General features: G+C 44.2%; 1 protein-coding gene across 1 annotated transcript in view; it reads left to right on the top strand.

The window, feature by feature from the left end:
• Positions 1-18,834, top strand: part of LOC126235809 (regulatory-associated protein of mTOR) — a 316,754-nt gene that overhangs the window by 63,302 nt on the left and 234,618 nt on the right. Inside the window, exon 5 of the mRNA XM_049944648.1 lies at positions 8,478-8,641. Within this exon, the coding sequence (XP_049800605.1) occupies positions 8,478-8,641 (164 nt within the window). The remainder of the gene's footprint in view (positions 1-8,477; positions 8,642-18,834) is intronic.

Genomic DNA, 18,834 nt, shown 5'->3' with positions numbered 1-18,834 from the left:
CAACTAATTTCAATAAACCAAACAGCCATGGCATTCACTGTTGTTAATTTTTGACACAGTTAATGATAATTTTAAGATGGAATTTAGGCAATTTAATGCTAGGTACTTAAAATAAGATGGTAAGCTTGTAATAATTTACTATCAAAATATTGAACAAAAAGCACTTTTTATTACAGATTTTGTTAACACACTTGTAACTAGAATGAGATTTTCACTCTGCAGCAGTGTGTGCACTGACATGAAACTTCCTGGCAGATTAAAACTGTGTGCCGGACCGAGACTCGAACTCAGGACCTTTGCCTTTTGCGGGCAAGTGCTCTACCAACTGAGCTACCCAAGCATGACTCACGCCCCGTCACGAGGTTCTGGCAGAAGTAAGGCTGTGAGGACTGAGCTACCCAAGCACAACTCATGCCCTGTCAAGCACTGGCAGAAGTAAGGCTGTGAGGACGGGGCTTGAGTCGTGCTTGGGTAGATCAGGTGCTAGAACACTTGCCCGCAAAAGGCAAAGGTTCCAAGTTTGAGTCTCGGTCTGGCACACAGTTTTAATCTGCCAGGAAGTTTCACACTTGTAACGTCCTGTATATGAATGAGGAAATAAAAATTGTCTGTGGCTTCTGTTGTGTCTAGACCATACAGCCCAGACACAATGCTGTAGCCGATAGGGCACGCAAGGCTAACGCAGACGGGCGTGAAGTCTGGAACATGAGACTTATAAATGCACTAAAGAAAAATACGTAGCTTTTTTAATACTTAACTTTATTCTCTTGTTGGAATACATCTCTCCTGCATACTCGTAAGCTATTGGCACTGATACAAATGGCGCCTTGCTAGGTGGTCGCCATTTAACTTAGCAGAGGGCTATTCTACTGTCTATCTCTCGGCAAATGAGAGCAAGGCTTAGCACGTCCAATCGCTAGCTATGTTGTCCGTACAACTGGGGACGAGGTCTCCTCAGTCTCTCGAGACCTGCCTTGTGGTGGCGCTAGGTTTGCGATCCCACAGTGGCGACACGCGGGTCCGACATGTACTACAGGACCGCGGCCGATTTAAGTTACCACCTAGCAAGTGTGGTGTCTAGCGGTGACACCACATTCCTCCCCTGCAAATCGGCGAACGGTCGTGAGATAAGGCTTCCGCCCGCCGTGGGGAGGACCGCATGTTGATGTATGCGATGAGGTGGGGAGCCTAACAACAGGCGAGGCTGTGCCACCCGCACCCGGCCATTCGGTCCGAGGGGAGCTAGGAAACGCCTGAAAACCTAGTCCAGGGTGCACGTCAACATGCGGTGTATGCGCACGTAATGAGACAGGAGGGGCCGAAGGGTCGACCTCCATTGCGTCGGGGAATCCGACGCGCGATGATGACATCTGGTCCGGAGCGGGCAAGAGGTCCATGGCGGAGGACGGCTGGTCACGGGAAGCGAGCGGCGGCGCGTGACCCTGGGAGGCGCCGGGCGGTTGCAGCGAAGCGTCCACTGCGGGCGGCGCCGGCGGCGGCGGCGCGACGCCATGAGGCAAAAGGGAAGGCAGCGTCGGTAACACCTGGGGATGAGACGAGCCAGTAGATGGGTCCCCAAGGCGCTGACCGGACGGCTCCGTCGCTGAAAGCAGACGGGGAGCGGCAGAACCCAGGCGATGACAGAGGCGCAGCTGATTGAGATGCCGACGCACCTCACCAGAGGCCCCCAAAACCAAATACATCGCGCGGCCGAGGCAGCGAAGAATGCGCCCTGCGAGCCAACGCCGTGAACCGCGATAGGTGCGATAATAGACAACGTCGCCAGGAGCAAAAGCAGGAGTCTGCCGCTGCACAGGAACCTGATGTGGCGGATGCAGCAAAGACATCAAGGTGCGATGAGAACGACCATGGAGCAATTCAGCCGGCGAGCGACCATCGTGGGGCTGAGAGCGATACGAAGACAAAAAGAGCAACAAAGCGTCCTCCCGAGAATGCGACTCTTTCAATTTCAACATCTGTGACTTGAAAGTCCGGACCAATCGTTCAGCGGCACCGTTTGACTGAGGCGAAAACGGCGCGGATGTCAGATGTTGAATACCATTGGCCTTGCAGAATGACTGAAAGTCTGCGGACATGAATTGTGGGCCATTGTCGGAAACAATAGTCTGCGGAAGACCCTCTATGCAAAAGATAGCAGACAAGGCTGGGATTGTGGCAGAAGACGTCGTGGAAGACATCCGGACAACAAAAGGAAAATTACTGAAAGCATCAACCACAACCAACCATCGAGCATTCCAGAATGGACCAGCAAAATCGATATGCAAGCGTTGCCAAGGGGAAGTGGCTTTCGGCCATGCAAAGAATTTCCGCGGCGGTGCGGATTGTTGTTCGGCACACGCCACGCAAGAGGAGCACATATTCGTAATCGCAGCATCGATTTCGAACCAAGTACAGTGCTGACGAGCAAGTTGTTTCATACGCACTATACCCCAATGTCCTTGGTGAAGAAGCGTTAAGACAGAGGACTGTAACGAACGTGGGACCACGACTCTGGACTGATCATTATCGGAATGCAACAACAAAACACCACGTCGTACAAAAAGTCTCTCCTTGTGGGCAAAAAAACGGCGAACCAAAGGATCCTCGATCCGTGACTTTGACAAGGGCCATTGCGTAGCAACAAAACGCAAAACAGTAGCAAGGACAGGGTCAGCAGCTGTGGCTGTAGCTACACGACGAAAATCAATCGGAAACGATTCGACCACGTCATCGGTTTCCGAATCAATGAACATGCAAGCAAGTTCGGAAGAATCGAATGCTTTATCCTCAGCAACAGGCAAACGGGACAACGCATCAGCGTTTCCGTGCTTAGCAGTGGACCGATACAAGATATCGTAGCGGTACTGCGAGAGAAAAAGAGACCAGCGAATGAATTTCTGCGCTGTACGTGGAGGTACAGGCTTGTTCGGATGAAAAAGCGATGTCAAAGGTTTGTGGTCCGTGATGATGGTAAAGTGACGACCATACAAGAAATCGTGAAACTTCGTAACACCAAACACGAGAGCTAAAGCTTCTTTCTCGATTTGTGAATAATTTCTTTACGCAGATGAGAGCAATTTTGACGCAAAGGCAATAGGGCGATCATGCGAGCCATCTTTGTGCGCAAGCACAGCACCGATCCCGAAATCCGATGCATCTACCATCAACAAAAGGGGTTTCTGGGGATCGAATGGCGTAAGGCAAGTATTTGAAAGTAACGCCGATTTCAACTGGCGAAAGGCGCGTTCGCATTCCATCGTCCAGACGAACGGAACACCTTTACGGCGTAAACGATGAAGCGGAGCTGAAATGGAAGAAGCATTGCGCAAAAATTTATTATAATAATTTATTTTACCCAACACACTCTGTAGCTGTTTCAAGTTCTGCGGCGCAGGTAAATCCTGTGTGGCACGGAGGTGCTCTGGACTCGGATGTATACCTTGGGCATTTATGACATGCCCCAGGTAGGGTAAGTCCCGAGCAAAAAACACACATTTGTCCTTCCTCAAGCGAAGACCATTCTGACGCAAGACCTGAAATAATGTTCGGAGATTTTGCAAATGTTCGGCTTCTGTCTTTCCTGAGATCACAATATCGTCCAGATAGTTCGCAGCAGTAGGGACCGACGCACACACAGTTTGTAAATATTGCTGAAACAAAGCAGGGGCGGATGCACACCCGAACGGTAGTCTTTTGAAGCGATACAAGCCAAGATGCGTGTTAACCACTAAGACGCGCTGGGATTCTGCGTCCACAGGTATTTGCAAGTACGCATCTGCTAGGTCCAATTTGGAAAAATATTTTCCCGGGCACAGTTTGTCAAAAAGATCTTCCGGGCGGGGCAAAGGAAAAGTGGCAGTCACAAGTTGTGGATTCACTGTTGCCTTGAAGTCCACACAAAGTCTCAGTTTACCGGAAGGTTTTGGCAAAATTACTAAAGGTGAGGCCCAGAGAGAAGCCTGCACACGTTCAATTACACCTTGAGATTCTAAATCGTGCAATGTTCTTGCGACCTCATCACGCAATGCGTGGGGAACATTGCGCGCTCTGAAAAATTTCGGTTGTGCGTTGTCTTTCAGTTCCAAATGTGCTTCATAGTTCTGAGCGCAACCAAGGCCCGGTGCAAAAATGTCTGCAAATTCTTCACAAAGACTAGAAACACTGGCGGAAGGCACAGTCCGATTCACTGATAGGACCTGATTTACTATAGACAAATTAAACAATTGAAACAAATCTAAACCAAACAAGTTCACTGCAGAAGTAGAACGAAGAACGTAAAATGATACAAGATTTGTCTGTCCCTTGTATGTTGCAAGGAGGCTGCACTGTCCTAACACAGGTATATGCTGTCCTGAGTAACTATGTAACTTAACGTTTGCGGCACGCAATGGCGGTTTGCCCAGTCGTTTGTACGTGTCGTGATTGAGCAATGAAACTGCAGCTCCGGTATCGAGCTGGAATGGTATCACTTTGCCTTCAAAGTCTAAGTCTACAAAAAGTTTATTGTCCTGTTGACGACAAGAGCGACTGTCACGTGCAATTTGAACTGATACAGGTACAGAAGCACTGGCGACTTTACGGGATTTCCGGCGACGTCGACGCACACTTTTGGTGGAACGAACATAGTCACTGTTAGCTAAAGTGTCACTGGACGGGTGGGAATGAACTACATGAATGTCCATGGGCGAAGGTCCACGAGCCTGATTGTCCTGGGTTCGATTCCGGCACGAAGCAAAGGTCCTGGAATTATTGTGATTGTCTGATCTAAGCTTTTTCTGGCAAACACTTTGAACATGTCCTTTCTTTTGACAGTAAAAGCAAATAGCTTGGCGTGACGGGCAATTTTCACGCGAATGTCTAGCTGCACACCGCGGGCATGATTTCACTACAGTTGCTTGCTTACGCGGCGCACGTGTTCGCAAGGTAGGCTGCCGCTGCTGTGACGGGCGCGAGGGCCACGTAGCGTCCCGTGCAGCGGGCCCGGCGGGCCGGTTAATGTGACACACGGCTGGCGAAGTTTCAAATGAGTCCTGAGCAGAGTCAAGTGTGTCTTGCCTATCCAATATGTCTATCCCATCCTCGTCGCCAATAATGTTGTGTCTAGACCATACAGCCCAGACACAATGCTGTAGCCGATAGGGCACGCAAGGCTAACGCAGACGGGCGTGAAGTCTGGAACATGAGACTTATAAATGCACTAAAGAAAAATACGTAGCTTTTTTAATACTTAACTTTATTCTCTTGTTGGAATACATCTCTCCTGCATACTCGTAAGCTATTGGCACTGATACAAATGGCGCCTTGCTAGGTGGTCGCCATTTAACTTAGCAGAGGGCTATTCTACTGTCTATCTCTCGGCAAATGAGAGCAAGGCTTAGCACGTCCAATCGCTAGCTATGTTGTCCGTACAACTGGGGACGAGGTCTCCTCAGTCTCTCGAGACCTGCCTTGTGGTGGCGCTAGGTTTGCGATCCCACAGTGGCGACACGCGGGTCCGACATGTACTACAGGATCGCGGCCGATTTAAGTTACCACCTAGCAAGTGTGGTGTCTAGCGGTGACACCACAGCTTCCTTGTCAGAAGCAGTTCATTTGAGCATCTGGTGCAAATAATATTTTAGCAGATTCTTTATGTCTCTTATTAATTAGAGAGACAAAAAAATGCCATGAAGGCTGCTTTTGATAAGCATTCATGAAGTAAGATAGCATCATTATTGCCTCACCATATTTTTGCCTGGAAAAGCCTTGCATCCATGACTACAATTGATGTGAGGTGACTTATTATTGCACAAGTGCTAATTATTGCCTTTGCCCTTGAATTGTTCCAATGTTAACACCAAATATTTAATATATTGATGAGTGCACCAATATATGCCCTCATTCAACCACTGCCCAAGGGCTCCTTCCCAGGGTTCACTTTGTCTATGGTCTACTTTGTTCCACATTAAAGTCATTCACAAAACTGAAATGGCAAGTCACACCCGTCAAACCCATCTCAATGCTGTTCAACGGGGCAGCCTGCTATACATTTTCCCTTGTAGCAAAGGCATTCACAAAACAGAACAATAAGGGAAAGCTTGACCATCCACAGGCCTAGTGGCTTCGTGTCTTTGGCAGAATTTTACCCATTTTGGAATAATAAAATATAGCATCCACAGGAAGAGATCAAACTACAAATACAATTTTTTTAAGTCATGAAATATATTACATTGAAATCAAAGGGCAGTTACTAATAACAGTTTACTTTTACAATGGTTTGATAACATTTCCTCCCCGTTATCAACATTAAATAATCGTTACTAAATCATTTCAAATATTAACAACACACCAGATGAATCTCAAATTAATACTGTTCCATTACACACTAGCTGCCTTCAGAGTTCAGTCCCAGTCCACCCCCTGCCTCCACAGTTTAGCTAGTCTCCATCCACCCCCTGCCTCCAAAGTTTAGCTAGTCTCGATCCACCCCCTGCCTCCAAAGTTCAGCTAGGCCTTGCACACTTCCTGATTTGTTTGTGTAAGCATGCATTAGTTTTGTAGAATGACTGACAGTAACAAATATTCATTGTCTTTCTATTATTGTTTGTTCTCAGAAACAGAATGGCCTTCAAAGTCCATTAGGCCATAGCGAAAAAGCAATACTTACTCAGAGTTTGATTTTACTTTTAACTTTTTTAATACAGATGAATAAACTGCATTTTTGAGGGCAGGGTAATGACAATGTTTGACAGTCTTGTAAAGCCTTCATTGGGAAGTGCCATATATAAATCCACTTACAGGAAGTCTTATTTTTCCACAGTTTTGTGTATCAGTGAATCTCCTGTATTCACCTTGAAGGAGAGCTTGGGACATGTACCATATGCTATCTATAAAAATGTGATTTTGTAGATTATCTTATTGTCATTATTTTTTTGGAGGCAAAGATTTATAGCTTATAAAAATGGTTGAAAAATTATGGTTGCACACAGTTGTTTTAATAAATTTATCATGCAACCATTTCAGTCAGTAACAGACAACCTGCCAGTGTATTGTGTGACCACTCATAACTCCTGGTTGTATAAAAAAGAAATGACTTATACAGCTGTGTGCAACTGTGATTTTTCAACAATCTTCGTTGTGCTTCTGTCATGTGTTGTAAATATGGCTTGTAGTATCTAACAGGTGTAAGTCAGTCAGAAGGAGACAATTCCTGCTATAAGAGTTATAGAGCAATAGTCTTAGGTATGAAGTGCTAAGTGGAGAACAATATTATGAAACTGAGAACACCTATAGAAAAATGAATCCTCTTGCAGCTCTCTCTCTCTCTCTCTCTCTCTCTCTCTCTCTCTCTCTCTCTCTCTCTCTCTCTCTTCACACACACACACACACACACACACACACACACACACACACACACACTTCTCATAACCTCTGACCAAGTTATTTGTGGCTTTGATCAGGTGCTTAGATTAACAGTTCATTCTAAATATCTTGGTAAAAATGACCAGCAATACATTCACAGAACTCTTCTCTACTGATGTTTGATCTTCACTTTTCCTATTTTGGAGACTAGAATAAGAGTCTCAGTCCCTAACATCTAGATTTGATTCATGCATCACTTTTCTGGATGCTTTACTATACCTTGGAGAGACCTACAGTTTCACATGAAATTTTTATAGTGCCGTGACTTGGCTTTTATCAGATATAACATCTGTGACAAAGGTCAAATTTACATAAATAATTAAAAATAGTTAAAAATAATGTTCAAGTTCCAACTGCAGTTTGAATTTGAGATCTTCCAAATTATATTATGATATGTTAATTACTTGGTGTGCATAGTATACCTTTTAATATGTGCTGCTATTAATGTTGTGGCGACTAAACTTTATCTTCTTATGCCAGTCTAATGATGAATGTCTGTGAAGCACATTTTCCTTATTGCGTTTGTTAGAAACATTGGTTTCAATCAGAAGTGTTCACAACTCGTATTTGTAAGTAATAAAATTATACCATATTTCCTTGTAAGGTAGAGTTATATTTACCAATGCTCATTTGAGTGCAGCTTCATCTCCAAAGCCCACATAAAAACTTTATATATCTTATACTCTAATAGTGTCATTGCAGTGTCAGCAGTTTGAGCAGTTTGTGTTGTAATCCTTTTTTGTGTCTTATTTTCTGTACATCAGTATTTTTTCTAAATTAAAACCTGTAATAATACATATATTAGATAAATACTAGCAAATATTAATGCAAATAAGCCTTATGCTATCTTGCCTTATATTATAACAAGCCCACTACAACCTCTCTAAAACTTTATAACTCTTTTTAATACTATTTAAGTTATGTACAAGTAAAATTTTTTACCTTCAAAATGTATGTGTAGCAGATTTTGCTAGTCTTGAGTGAGTGAGTGAGTGAATGTGTGTGTGTGTGTGTGTGTGTGTGTGTGTGTGTGTGTGTTTTGTGCTATTAACATAAGGTATGTGATTTTACTGCAGGTTGCTGCACAAAGCCATGGAACAGTGAACACCCCTCCGTCATTCAAAAACTGCATTCAGTTGGCAGCATGCAGTGCAAATCAGATATTGCCAATGAATCCAGATCTGCCAGCTGATGTCTTCACATCTTGCCTCACAACTCCTATTAAAATTGCTCTTCGATGGTTTGTAAAAGAAAATTCCTAATTTTTTGTTTCTTATGTATGACAGAGTGTGTACAAGATTGCACTGTCTGCATTAGATAGGTTAGATAGCCTTCATGTGTGATGACTAAATATGAATGAAGATAATTTGAAAACTGATAATTCCTTAACATTTTGTTTTGTCACTGATGTGTAGCATGAAAAGAAAAACCTCTGCTGAAAAAGGTACATCTGTTTTGATGTGGCTGATGCAGAGGCTCTCATACATTTGTTCTTGCATTTCCTTTTGAACTTATGGAAAGCCATCCACACAATTCGTCTTCATCACAAGCTTTTATCAACTTTGTAATGTAAGGAATAAAGGTAACAACTCACTGAGTAGTTGAGGTGTTCAGTCATTGTCTTCCACATAAAGATTATTTCTAGCTTTTGGATGAATTCTTCTTCATCGCCAATGGGACACACACACACACACACACACACACACACACACACACACACACACACACTTTCTTGCATCCACATACACTTTGCACAAGGTTGGTATCTGACAGAAGATTTTCAATCCTTGCCATTGCCTATTCATATCCTGCTTTTTAGCATTCCAAGATTGAATAATAAATTGTTAACATTGGTCGAGCAATACAAATTTATGAGTCTTTCATTTGATCACAAGTTTATACAGCTTTCACACATATGTCAACTGAAAACCAACTGTATCATAAAACTTAACATTCTCTAATTCTTCAGGGATGCCAGTTGGAGGGCCGATAGCAGTGTTCTTCTTTAATCTTGTGCTAATCACCATAGTGCTGAGATTTTGGTGGCTGGGAGTGTTACACTTGTACTATCAACAACTTTCTCTTAGTAGTTGGCTTCTCATCACTGTAGTTTTAATGTTGACACTGAACCTCTTTTCAAGCTCAAAGCTTGTTGGTATTTCATGACAGCAGGAGTCAAAATCTTGTAATAAATAGAGATATTTCTGGTTGGAGTCTTGGTTGATGTCTGGTTCAGTTGCGTGCTGGCAGGTCAGTGTGTTGGTCAGGATGTGGCATTGCACTGGATTGACATCCATTCTGAGAGCAGAACGGTGCCAAAGACTGCTCCTGAGGGTCACTACTGATGGATGAGCTGTAAGCAGCAGCTGGCATTGAGCCCAGAGTGAGGGCGGTTGTTGCTGGCTAGTCATTGTGCCGCATCTTAAGTAATCCACCAGAATGAGTTCCGTGCATGTCATGAGGCATGTGAACAAACTCTAGAGCCACATTTGCAGCACCGTGATCAGTTGCACACACTGCTCGTGGGCTTTCCTGGTACGACACGTGGAGCCCACTGGAGTCTGGTGTTTGCACAGAGTGATGTTTGTGTTGCTGTTGCCCTCCAGCATGTACACAGTGGACTTGATGCTATTGACATCCGGTGTGTACACAGAGTGGTGTGTACAACCGGAGTTGGGATTGCCATGTGTATCTGGTTTCACCAGAGGATACTGAGGACATGGCAACCCGCTGGCCGCATGTGCATTCCGTAGTGGTATGTTGCCAGGCAAGTGGCCAGATACTACAAGAAGTAACTTCTCCTCAAATCAGGAAAGGATGAAAAGTGTCCCAGTAGTTACAGAAGTGTTGTCTGAATGAACTATGTAGCAACAACAAATGATGTATTGTCATCTGATATGGGTATTAGAGACCATGCAGCTCCTAGCTGCTCTGTGTGGATTCATGAGATTTTAGACTCCTGTTGACAACCTGACCCTACTAGTGGCAGCTATCCAGCAAGCTTTTCTATGTTGATAGCATTGTATATGAATATTCTTTGATATCAGCAAGGTGTGTGATACTACTTGGAGGCACAGTATTCTAGGACACTCCCAACATTGGGGCTTTAATGGCCACCTACCCATATTTATTTGGTCCTTGTAAAAATGCTTTTTTTAGGTACTGAGTTGGTGAATACTGTCAAATGGTTTTGAGCTGGAGAATGGTGTTCTGCATGGAAGTGTTTGAAGTGTTACCTTCTTTGCCATAGCCATAAACAGTCTAATGTCTATGTCAAAGAGTCCTGTGCAATGCTCCTTATTGATGGATGATTTCACGGTTTTCTTGTTCCTCCTTCAACTCTACAACAGGGACTTGTCAGTTACAGCTAACTGTGATGAGGTTGGATGAGTGGGTTGCAAAGATGAGTTTTACATTTTCTGCAGGTAGGTGTGTTGTGATAATTTGAATCATTCTCATATTTTTAGTTTACCTAATTTTCATATAAGGGACACCATTTTATGTTCTAAAGGCTCATTGAGATTACTGGACCTCCATTTGATTCAAAACAGAGGTGGTTGCCACATCTAAATGACCCAAAGGCAAGAGCCCAGAAAGCACTTCATATCTTAAAGTGCCTTAGCCACAGGCCGTGGGCAGCGGACAGGGCACACCTGCTCCTGCTTTATACAGATCTGTGAGCCATTTCATCTGAAAATCATTGACGTTATCCATCGAAGGGGGCTCAGGCTACCCAGGGGTGCTAACAGGACCAACCCTATAACCAGTCTCAGTACTGACGTGGGAAACCACTGCTCACCATCAGGTGGCAACTCTTGATGATGGTCTACAATGTCATATATAATACAGTTGCTCATCCAGCTATGGAACATCTTTTGCTCAAATTGTCTGTGAGCAACAAGACCATTTGGGATCTAGCTGGAGACATTTGGTGCAGGCCAAATACAAACCAAAATCCAGGGTTGGACCAATTTAACTGTACTTACTACAGAGGTCCAGATTAATTTTGGATTTAGTGTAATACAGAAGAGGAGTCATTCCTGCACCTCCATTAAAATAATATTTTATGATGTTTTAAATGAGCACCAACACTATGAAGCTGTATTTGTGGATGAGTTTAATCAGGGTACCTCCCTTGGATGTTCTGTTGTTTTTCTGGTCACATTCTCAAGATACAATTATCTCAAGTCTTCATTGTGTTCAGTGTTGAATTATGCATGACCGTGCAGGCAGTGGAGCAGATGATTTGTTATGTAACTGCTAAATACTTTGTCTTTTTGACTCCCTTAATTTCTGTAACACTCCACACCATTTGTGCTTAGCAGATCAAGTAAGCCAGAATATCCAGGACACCCTTCTCCACCTACAAAGGCTGGAGTTTTCTTTCTGCCGGGTACTAAGAGAAATGAAATGGCAGATATAGCAGCCAAGGTAACATGTCACGATAAACAGGTGGTTCATTTTTCCATTGCCCTACATTCTATCATCTCATCACTGAGGTAGAGAGTTATGTGTAAATGGTGAGAAGAGTGACTGGAAGTAACACAAAAAGCTGCATCTAGTAAAGTCAGCAGCTCAGCCATGGTGTACCTCCTTCCAGCCACACAGTAAGGATGAGGTCCTTCTCACTCATCTTCACAGAAGACACAGCCCTGTGTGACACATCTCCCAGGGGCTCACAACTCATTTGTGAGTATGTGCTTGGCTAGCACAGAGCACCAGCCTTTGTAGCATTAATACCTTCCTGTGCTGCACTCTTATACTGTCCTTTTCCCCATCTGCCTCTCCAGCAGATGGTTTTCTTGGTGCTTACCCTGTTTGGACCTGTTTTATGATTGGGCATAAAGTTTACATTTCTGCCATATTCTACAACTTTTCATTACATAAACACATGGTCCTCATTGTTGGGTTTGACCTGCCACCAATTTTCAAAATTCTCCAGAAGTGTGGATCATGCAGGGAAGGTAGCTCAATGTGGTGTGTGTTCCACCTTTCCATCTGTGCACTCTTCCCTTTAATACGGCAATACACCCAAAACCAGCACAGTAGCCATCCCTTTGTGGAGGGATCATCAAGAACCGGCACAGTGGTAGTCTCCTGACCAAGCAGGGATCACACTGTTGGTGCCTGAGCTGAAAACTCTCCATGTATGCCAAGGAGTATGTGCTTGTCGTGACTGGGGTATGGGGACACCGAGCAATGGATTACTGACCAGGTAGCCTTTACTAAGGCTGGGTGGCACCCATGTGGAGAGCCCTCGTTCAGAGTAAGTAGCATCATGGCAGATCAGCTGCAAATGAAGCGGATGAAGTTATCTCCTGCTGCTGGCCCTATGGCCCCTGCTGCCTCTATGAAAGGATAGTCCTCTTTCAGTGCAGGAAGATATGACCCTAAAATGTTACCTTCTCTCGCTATGAGCCAGCCGGTGTGGCCGAGCGGTTCTAGGCACTTCAGTCCGGAACCGCGCGACCACTATGGTCGCAGGTTCAAATCCTCCATTGGGCATGGATGTGTGTGATGTCCTTAGGTTGGTTAGGTTTAAGTAGTTCTGATTTCTAGGGGACATAGTGCTCAGAGCCATTTGAACCATTTTTTCTCTCGCTATGGCGTGGGAGGAACGGAGGGCTAAGCAGAAAACAGAGCAATACTCCCCACAATACAGTATAACTCCCCTTTCATATTCCCTGAATTAACATTACCTATGTTCACAATTTAATTTTCACTCTATTTTGCGTTAACATATTTATAATTTTCCCATGAATTACACACTACGAAAAAGTTTGTATTGAGAAATAATGATGTTGGTCATGCAGTAGTGTTTACAAATATTACGTGGTTAAGTTTTTTGACACATTTTGGGTGCTATTTTAAACAGATTTGAACCAGTAAATTTGTAAAATTTGTAACAATTCGTGCTGTATCTCTCACAGCTGCCAAGCTCTACTTGGTGTGGTGGCTGATGAGAGTAACTAGGTTCACTCAAACAAAGATATTATGACCATTCACAACCATTTCCAAACTGCCTCTACTGCGCAAATGCAGTTTCGTGATTGTTGTGATCATCGTGACACCTTTGTCTAAACATATTTAGTGTGTTTTGGCGTTTGGGCATGTATAGCACTAGTTGACACCAACGTTCACTTTGCATTACCCAAATGTTTTTAGCATAAACACAGTGCCGGTTGCATATTTTTTTTCTTGCTGAGCAAAACATGTTTTGAGAATTTATTCTCACCGTCAAGTGCAGTATTTACATACATATTTGTTTGCAATGTTACACAAACAAACAATGTGAGTGATAATTTGCGTGTGTGTTGTTTTATACATAACTGAGAAGGCACAGTATCTGATAACCTCAAAAAGATGACTACAGTAAAGAGACACAGAACAACAATGCAAACACTACACAAAATACTTATCTACTTATTTGCACTTGACAACGAGAAAAAATTCTCCAAACACACCGTCCTTAGCATGGAAAAATATGTAACTAGTGCAGTATTTCATTATTTAAATAATGAATGACAGCTGCAGCCTTTCAAAAACATCGCTTATGACATACGAAATTGAGTCAAATGTTCCTACTTCCCAGACAGTTACCAGTTCCAGTTACATCAGCGGTTTTTGTTAGATAATAAACCTTTATTAGATAACAAACAAGTCCCTGATAAGTTGTTTGATGCCTGTTATGTACATACATCATTCATAAAGTGCGAAAATACAAGGGGGTATCTTGTACTTAACTTTTAGACTTAAAACGTTATTTCCCACATTTTACACCATTTTTTGAAGTCCCTGAAAAGTGTTAAAGCGGGATTTCACTGTACTTGGTTTGTACAAGGGCTGATGGTGATTCCTTCTTGACCGCAAAGCCCTTGTTCTTTTTGCAGGATGTAGATGACAAGATTGGGGAAGTGGCAGCCATCTCCAAAATGAAATGTAATTTACACGTGTTGTTGGGCCGATATTTACATATATAAATTTTTGTGAAAGCCAAGATCACTTGATTTTAAGACTATCCCAATTACTAGTTTCGAAAGAGTCCTGCTGTCAGCTTTGGATCGGCATTACACTATATGAATAGAAAATAGGTAATTAGTAATCTGCACAAGATAACAATCATTTTTTGGGATGATCCAAATTTTACAAAAACTTTTACTTACCTTTGCGTGTATGTTCACGTACATGTGTCATTGACATTTTGAGAAGAAAGTGTAAATGCATTGAAAAACTCCACACGGTTTATCAGTTATAAAACAGAATGCTCCCAGATGGGTCAAATCAATAAAAGGTAGAAGTACAACATCCATAGTGCCAATAGAGTTAAAACTACATGCCATGTTGACGACCTCACTTGGATTAAACTGAGGCGCCGCAGAGCCCTTGTTGCTTGTTGAGTAGACATCAGGCAGCACCATCTTATTAACCGGTGATACACTCCTGGAAATGGAAAAAAGAACACATTGACACCGGTGTGTCAGACCCACCATACTTGCTCCGGACACTGCGAGAGGGCTGTACAAGCAATGATCACACGCACGGCACAGCGGACACACCAGGAACCGCGGTGTTGGCCGTCGAATGGCGCTAGCTGCGCAGCATTTGTGCACCGCCGCCGTCAGTGTCAGCCAGTTTGCCGTGGCATACGGAGCTCCATCGCAGTCTTTAACACTGGTAGCATGCCGCGACAGCGTGGACGTGAACCGTATGTGCAGTTGACGGACTTTGAGCGAGGGCATATAGTGGGCATGCGGGAGGCCGGGTGGATGTACCGCCGAATTGCTCAACACGTGGGGCGTGAGGTCTCCACAGTACATCGATGTTGTCGCCAGTGGTCGGCGGAAGGTGCACGTGCCCGTCGACCTGGGACCGGACCGCAGCAACGCACGGATGCACGCCAAGACCGTAGGATCCTACGCAGTGCCGTAGGGGACCGCACTGCCACTTCCCAGCAAATTAGGGACACTGTTGCTCCTGGGGTATCGGCGAGGACCATTCGCAACCGTCTCCATGAAGCTGGGCTACGGTCCCGCACACCGTTAGGCCGTCTTCCGCTCACGCCCCAACATCGTGCAGCCCGCCTCCAGTGGTGTCGCGACAGGCATGAATGGAGGGACGAATGGAGACGTGTCGTCTTCAGCGATGAGAGTCGCTTCTGCCTTGGTGCCAATGATGGTCGTATGCGTGTTTGGCGCCGTGCAGGTGAGTGCCACAATCAGGACTGCATACGACCGAGGCACATAGGGCCAACACCCGGCATCATGGTGTGGGGAGCGATCTCCTACACTGGCCGTACACCACTGGTGATCGTCGAGGGGACACTGAATAGTGCACGGTACATCCAAACCGTCATCGAACCCATCGTTCTACCATTCCTAGACCGGCAAGGGAACTTGCTGTTCCAACAGGACAATGCACGTCCGCATGTATCCCGTGCCACCCAACGTGCTCCAGAAGGTGTAAGTCAACTACCCTGGCCAGCAAGATCTCCGGATCTGTCCCCCATTGAGCATGTTTGGGACTGGATGAAGCGTCATCTCACGCGGTCTGCACGTCCAGCACGAACGCTGGTCCAACTGAGGCGCCAGGTGGAAATGGCATGGCAAGCCGTTCCACAGGACTACATCCAGCATCTCTACGATCGTCTCCATGGGAGAATAGCAGCCTGCATTGCTTCGAAAGGTGGATATACACTGTACTAGAGCCGACATTGTGCATGCTCTGTTGCCTGTGTCTATGTGCCTGTGGTTCTGTCAGTGTGATCATGTGATGTATCTGACCCCAGGAATGTGTCAATAAAGTTTCCCCTTCCTGGGACAATGAATTCACGGTGTTCTTATTTCAATTTCCAGGAGTGTATATTGAATATTTTGAAAGTAGTCTCATGAAAATTTTTACGTGATTTAAAAACGCATGTTATATACCATAGGAATCACAAAGGTAAATCTTTATGCCTGATTTGTATACAAAGGTATGGCACATTTCACCAATATAAATTACATGTATAGAAAAATGTAATAGTAACAAACATTTGTAATCCTTCTAGACTGCCATTATGTGCTTACTACAAGGTGTGCAATATACTATGACAACTGATGAGCTCGCCCAATGTACATGACAACCTTTTTATTTATACCCTATACGTACCATTCACTAATCTATCCAATCTTGGTCATCCTCCTCACTCCCCCTTCCCTCTCGCAATCATTGAAATCCTCTAAGGAGATGAAAGATAGGAAAAAGTCGTGCAAAAAGGAGGACATCTGATGTCACCCATGCCACCAGATCCCGCCTGTTCCACTCCTGTGGCTGAGGTGGAGATTCCAGCAGCCCCTGAAGCCCCAGGTCTCATTATACAAAGGAACACAAAACCTATGTATATTGATGCCATAACCCCTCATCCTGTGGCAGCAGGTGACCCTAACACATTAACTTGCTGCCTTGGTCCCTTGTACATGACAACATTATCCTCCACTGGCACTGTAATGGTTTTTTCCACTACTTGGCAGAGCTACGACATCTTTTAAACACTTCACCTGCCTTCTACATTGCGCTCCAGGAGGCTTGGTTTCCAGCAACACAGAACCCAGCCATTCATGTAGACCTGGGATATTATAAGAATTGTGCCATCTATGACAGGGTATCAGGCAGAGTTTGCACACGTGTTCTAGACACCATCATGTAGTGAACTTGTGCCTCTTAATACATGATTGGAGGCTGTGGCTGTTCAGGTAAGGGCATTTCAGGATATTACCATCTGCAGTGTTTGCTTCACTTCTGATTGTGAAGTGTCTCAGGAAATACTGTTAGCGTTGGTTTCTCAACAGCCCCCACCTTTCTGAATCTTGGGCGATTTCAACATCCATAACTCTTTGTGGCCTCCCCCCCCCCCCCCCCCCCCCCCCCATGAACCATAGACCTTGCCGTTGGTGGGGAGGCTTGCGTGCCTCAGCGATACAGATAGCCGTACTGCAGGTGCAACCACAACAGAGGAGTATCTGTTGAGAGGCCAGACAAACGTGTAGTTCCTGAAGAGGGGCAGCAGCCTTTTCAGTAGTTGCAGGGGCAACAGTCTGGATGATTGACTGATCTGGCCTTGTAACACTAATCAAAACAGCCTTGCTGTGCTGGTACTGCGAACGGCTGAAAGCAAGGGGAAACTACAGCCGTAATTTTTCCTGAGGGCATGCAGCTTTACTGTATGGTTAAGTGATGATGGTGTCCTCTTGGGTAAAATATTCCAGAGGTAAAATAGTCCCCCATTCGGATCTCCGGGCAGGGACTATTCAGGAGGACGTTGTTATCAGGAGAAAGAAAACTGGCATTCTGTGGGTCAGAGCGTGGAATGTCAAATCCCTTAATCAGGCAGGTACGTTAGAAAATTAAAAAAGGGAAATGGATAGGTTAAAGTTAGATATAGTGGGAATTAGTGAAGTTCGGTAGCAGGAGGGACAAGACTTATGGTCAGGTGAATACAGGGTTATAAATACAAAATCAAATAGGGGTAATGCAGGAGTAGGTTTAATAATGAAAAAAAATAGGAGTGCGGGTAAGCTACTACAAACAGCATAGTGAACACATTATTGTGGCCAAGATAGACACGAAGCCCATGCCTACTACAGTAGTACAAGTTTATATGCCAACTAGCTCTGCAGATAACGCAGAAATTGATGAAATGTATGATGAGATAAAAGAAATTATTCAGGTAGTGAAGGGAGACGAAAATTTAATAGTCATGGGTGACTGGAATTCGTCAGTAGGAAAAGGGAGAGAAGGTAACATAGTAGGTGAAAATGGATTGGGGCTAAGAAATGAAAGAGGAAGCCGCCTGGTAGAATTTTGCGCAGAGCATAACTTAATCATAGCTAACACTTGGTTCAAGAATCATGAAAGAAGGTTGTATACATGGAAGAACCCTGGAGATACTAAAAGGTACCAGGTAGATTATATAATGGTAAGACAGAGATTTAGGAACCAGGTTTTAAATTGTAAGACATTTCCAGGGGCAGATGTGGACTCTGACCACAATCTGTTGGTTATGAACTGTAGATTAAAACTGAAGAAACTGCAAAAAGGTGAGAATTTAAGGAGATGGGACCTGGATAAATTGACAGAACCAGAGGTTGTAGAGAGGTTCAGGGAGAGCATTAGGGAACAATTGACAAGAATGGGGGAAAGAAATACAGTAGAAGAAGAATAGGAAGCATTGAGAGATGAAATAGTGAAGGCAGCAGAGGATCAAGTAGGTAAAAAGACGAGGGCTAATAGAAAACCTTGGGTAACAGAAGAGATACTGAATTTAATTGATGAAAGGAGAAAATACAAAAATGCAGTAAATGAAACAGGCAAAAAGTAATACAAATGTCTCAAAAATGAGATCGACAGGAAGTGCAAAATGGCTAAGCAGGGGTGGCTAGAGGACAAATGTACGGA

This window comes from Schistocerca nitens, chromosome 2 (assembly GCF_023898315.1).
Source record: "Schistocerca nitens isolate TAMUIC-IGC-003100 chromosome 2, iqSchNite1.1, whole genome shotgun sequence".
Lineage (NCBI taxonomy): Eukaryota > Metazoa > Arthropoda > Insecta > Orthoptera > Acrididae > Schistocerca > Schistocerca nitens.
The sequence above is the reverse complement of the archived record's forward strand: the minus strand, read 5'-3'. Positions and strand labels throughout refer to the sequence as shown.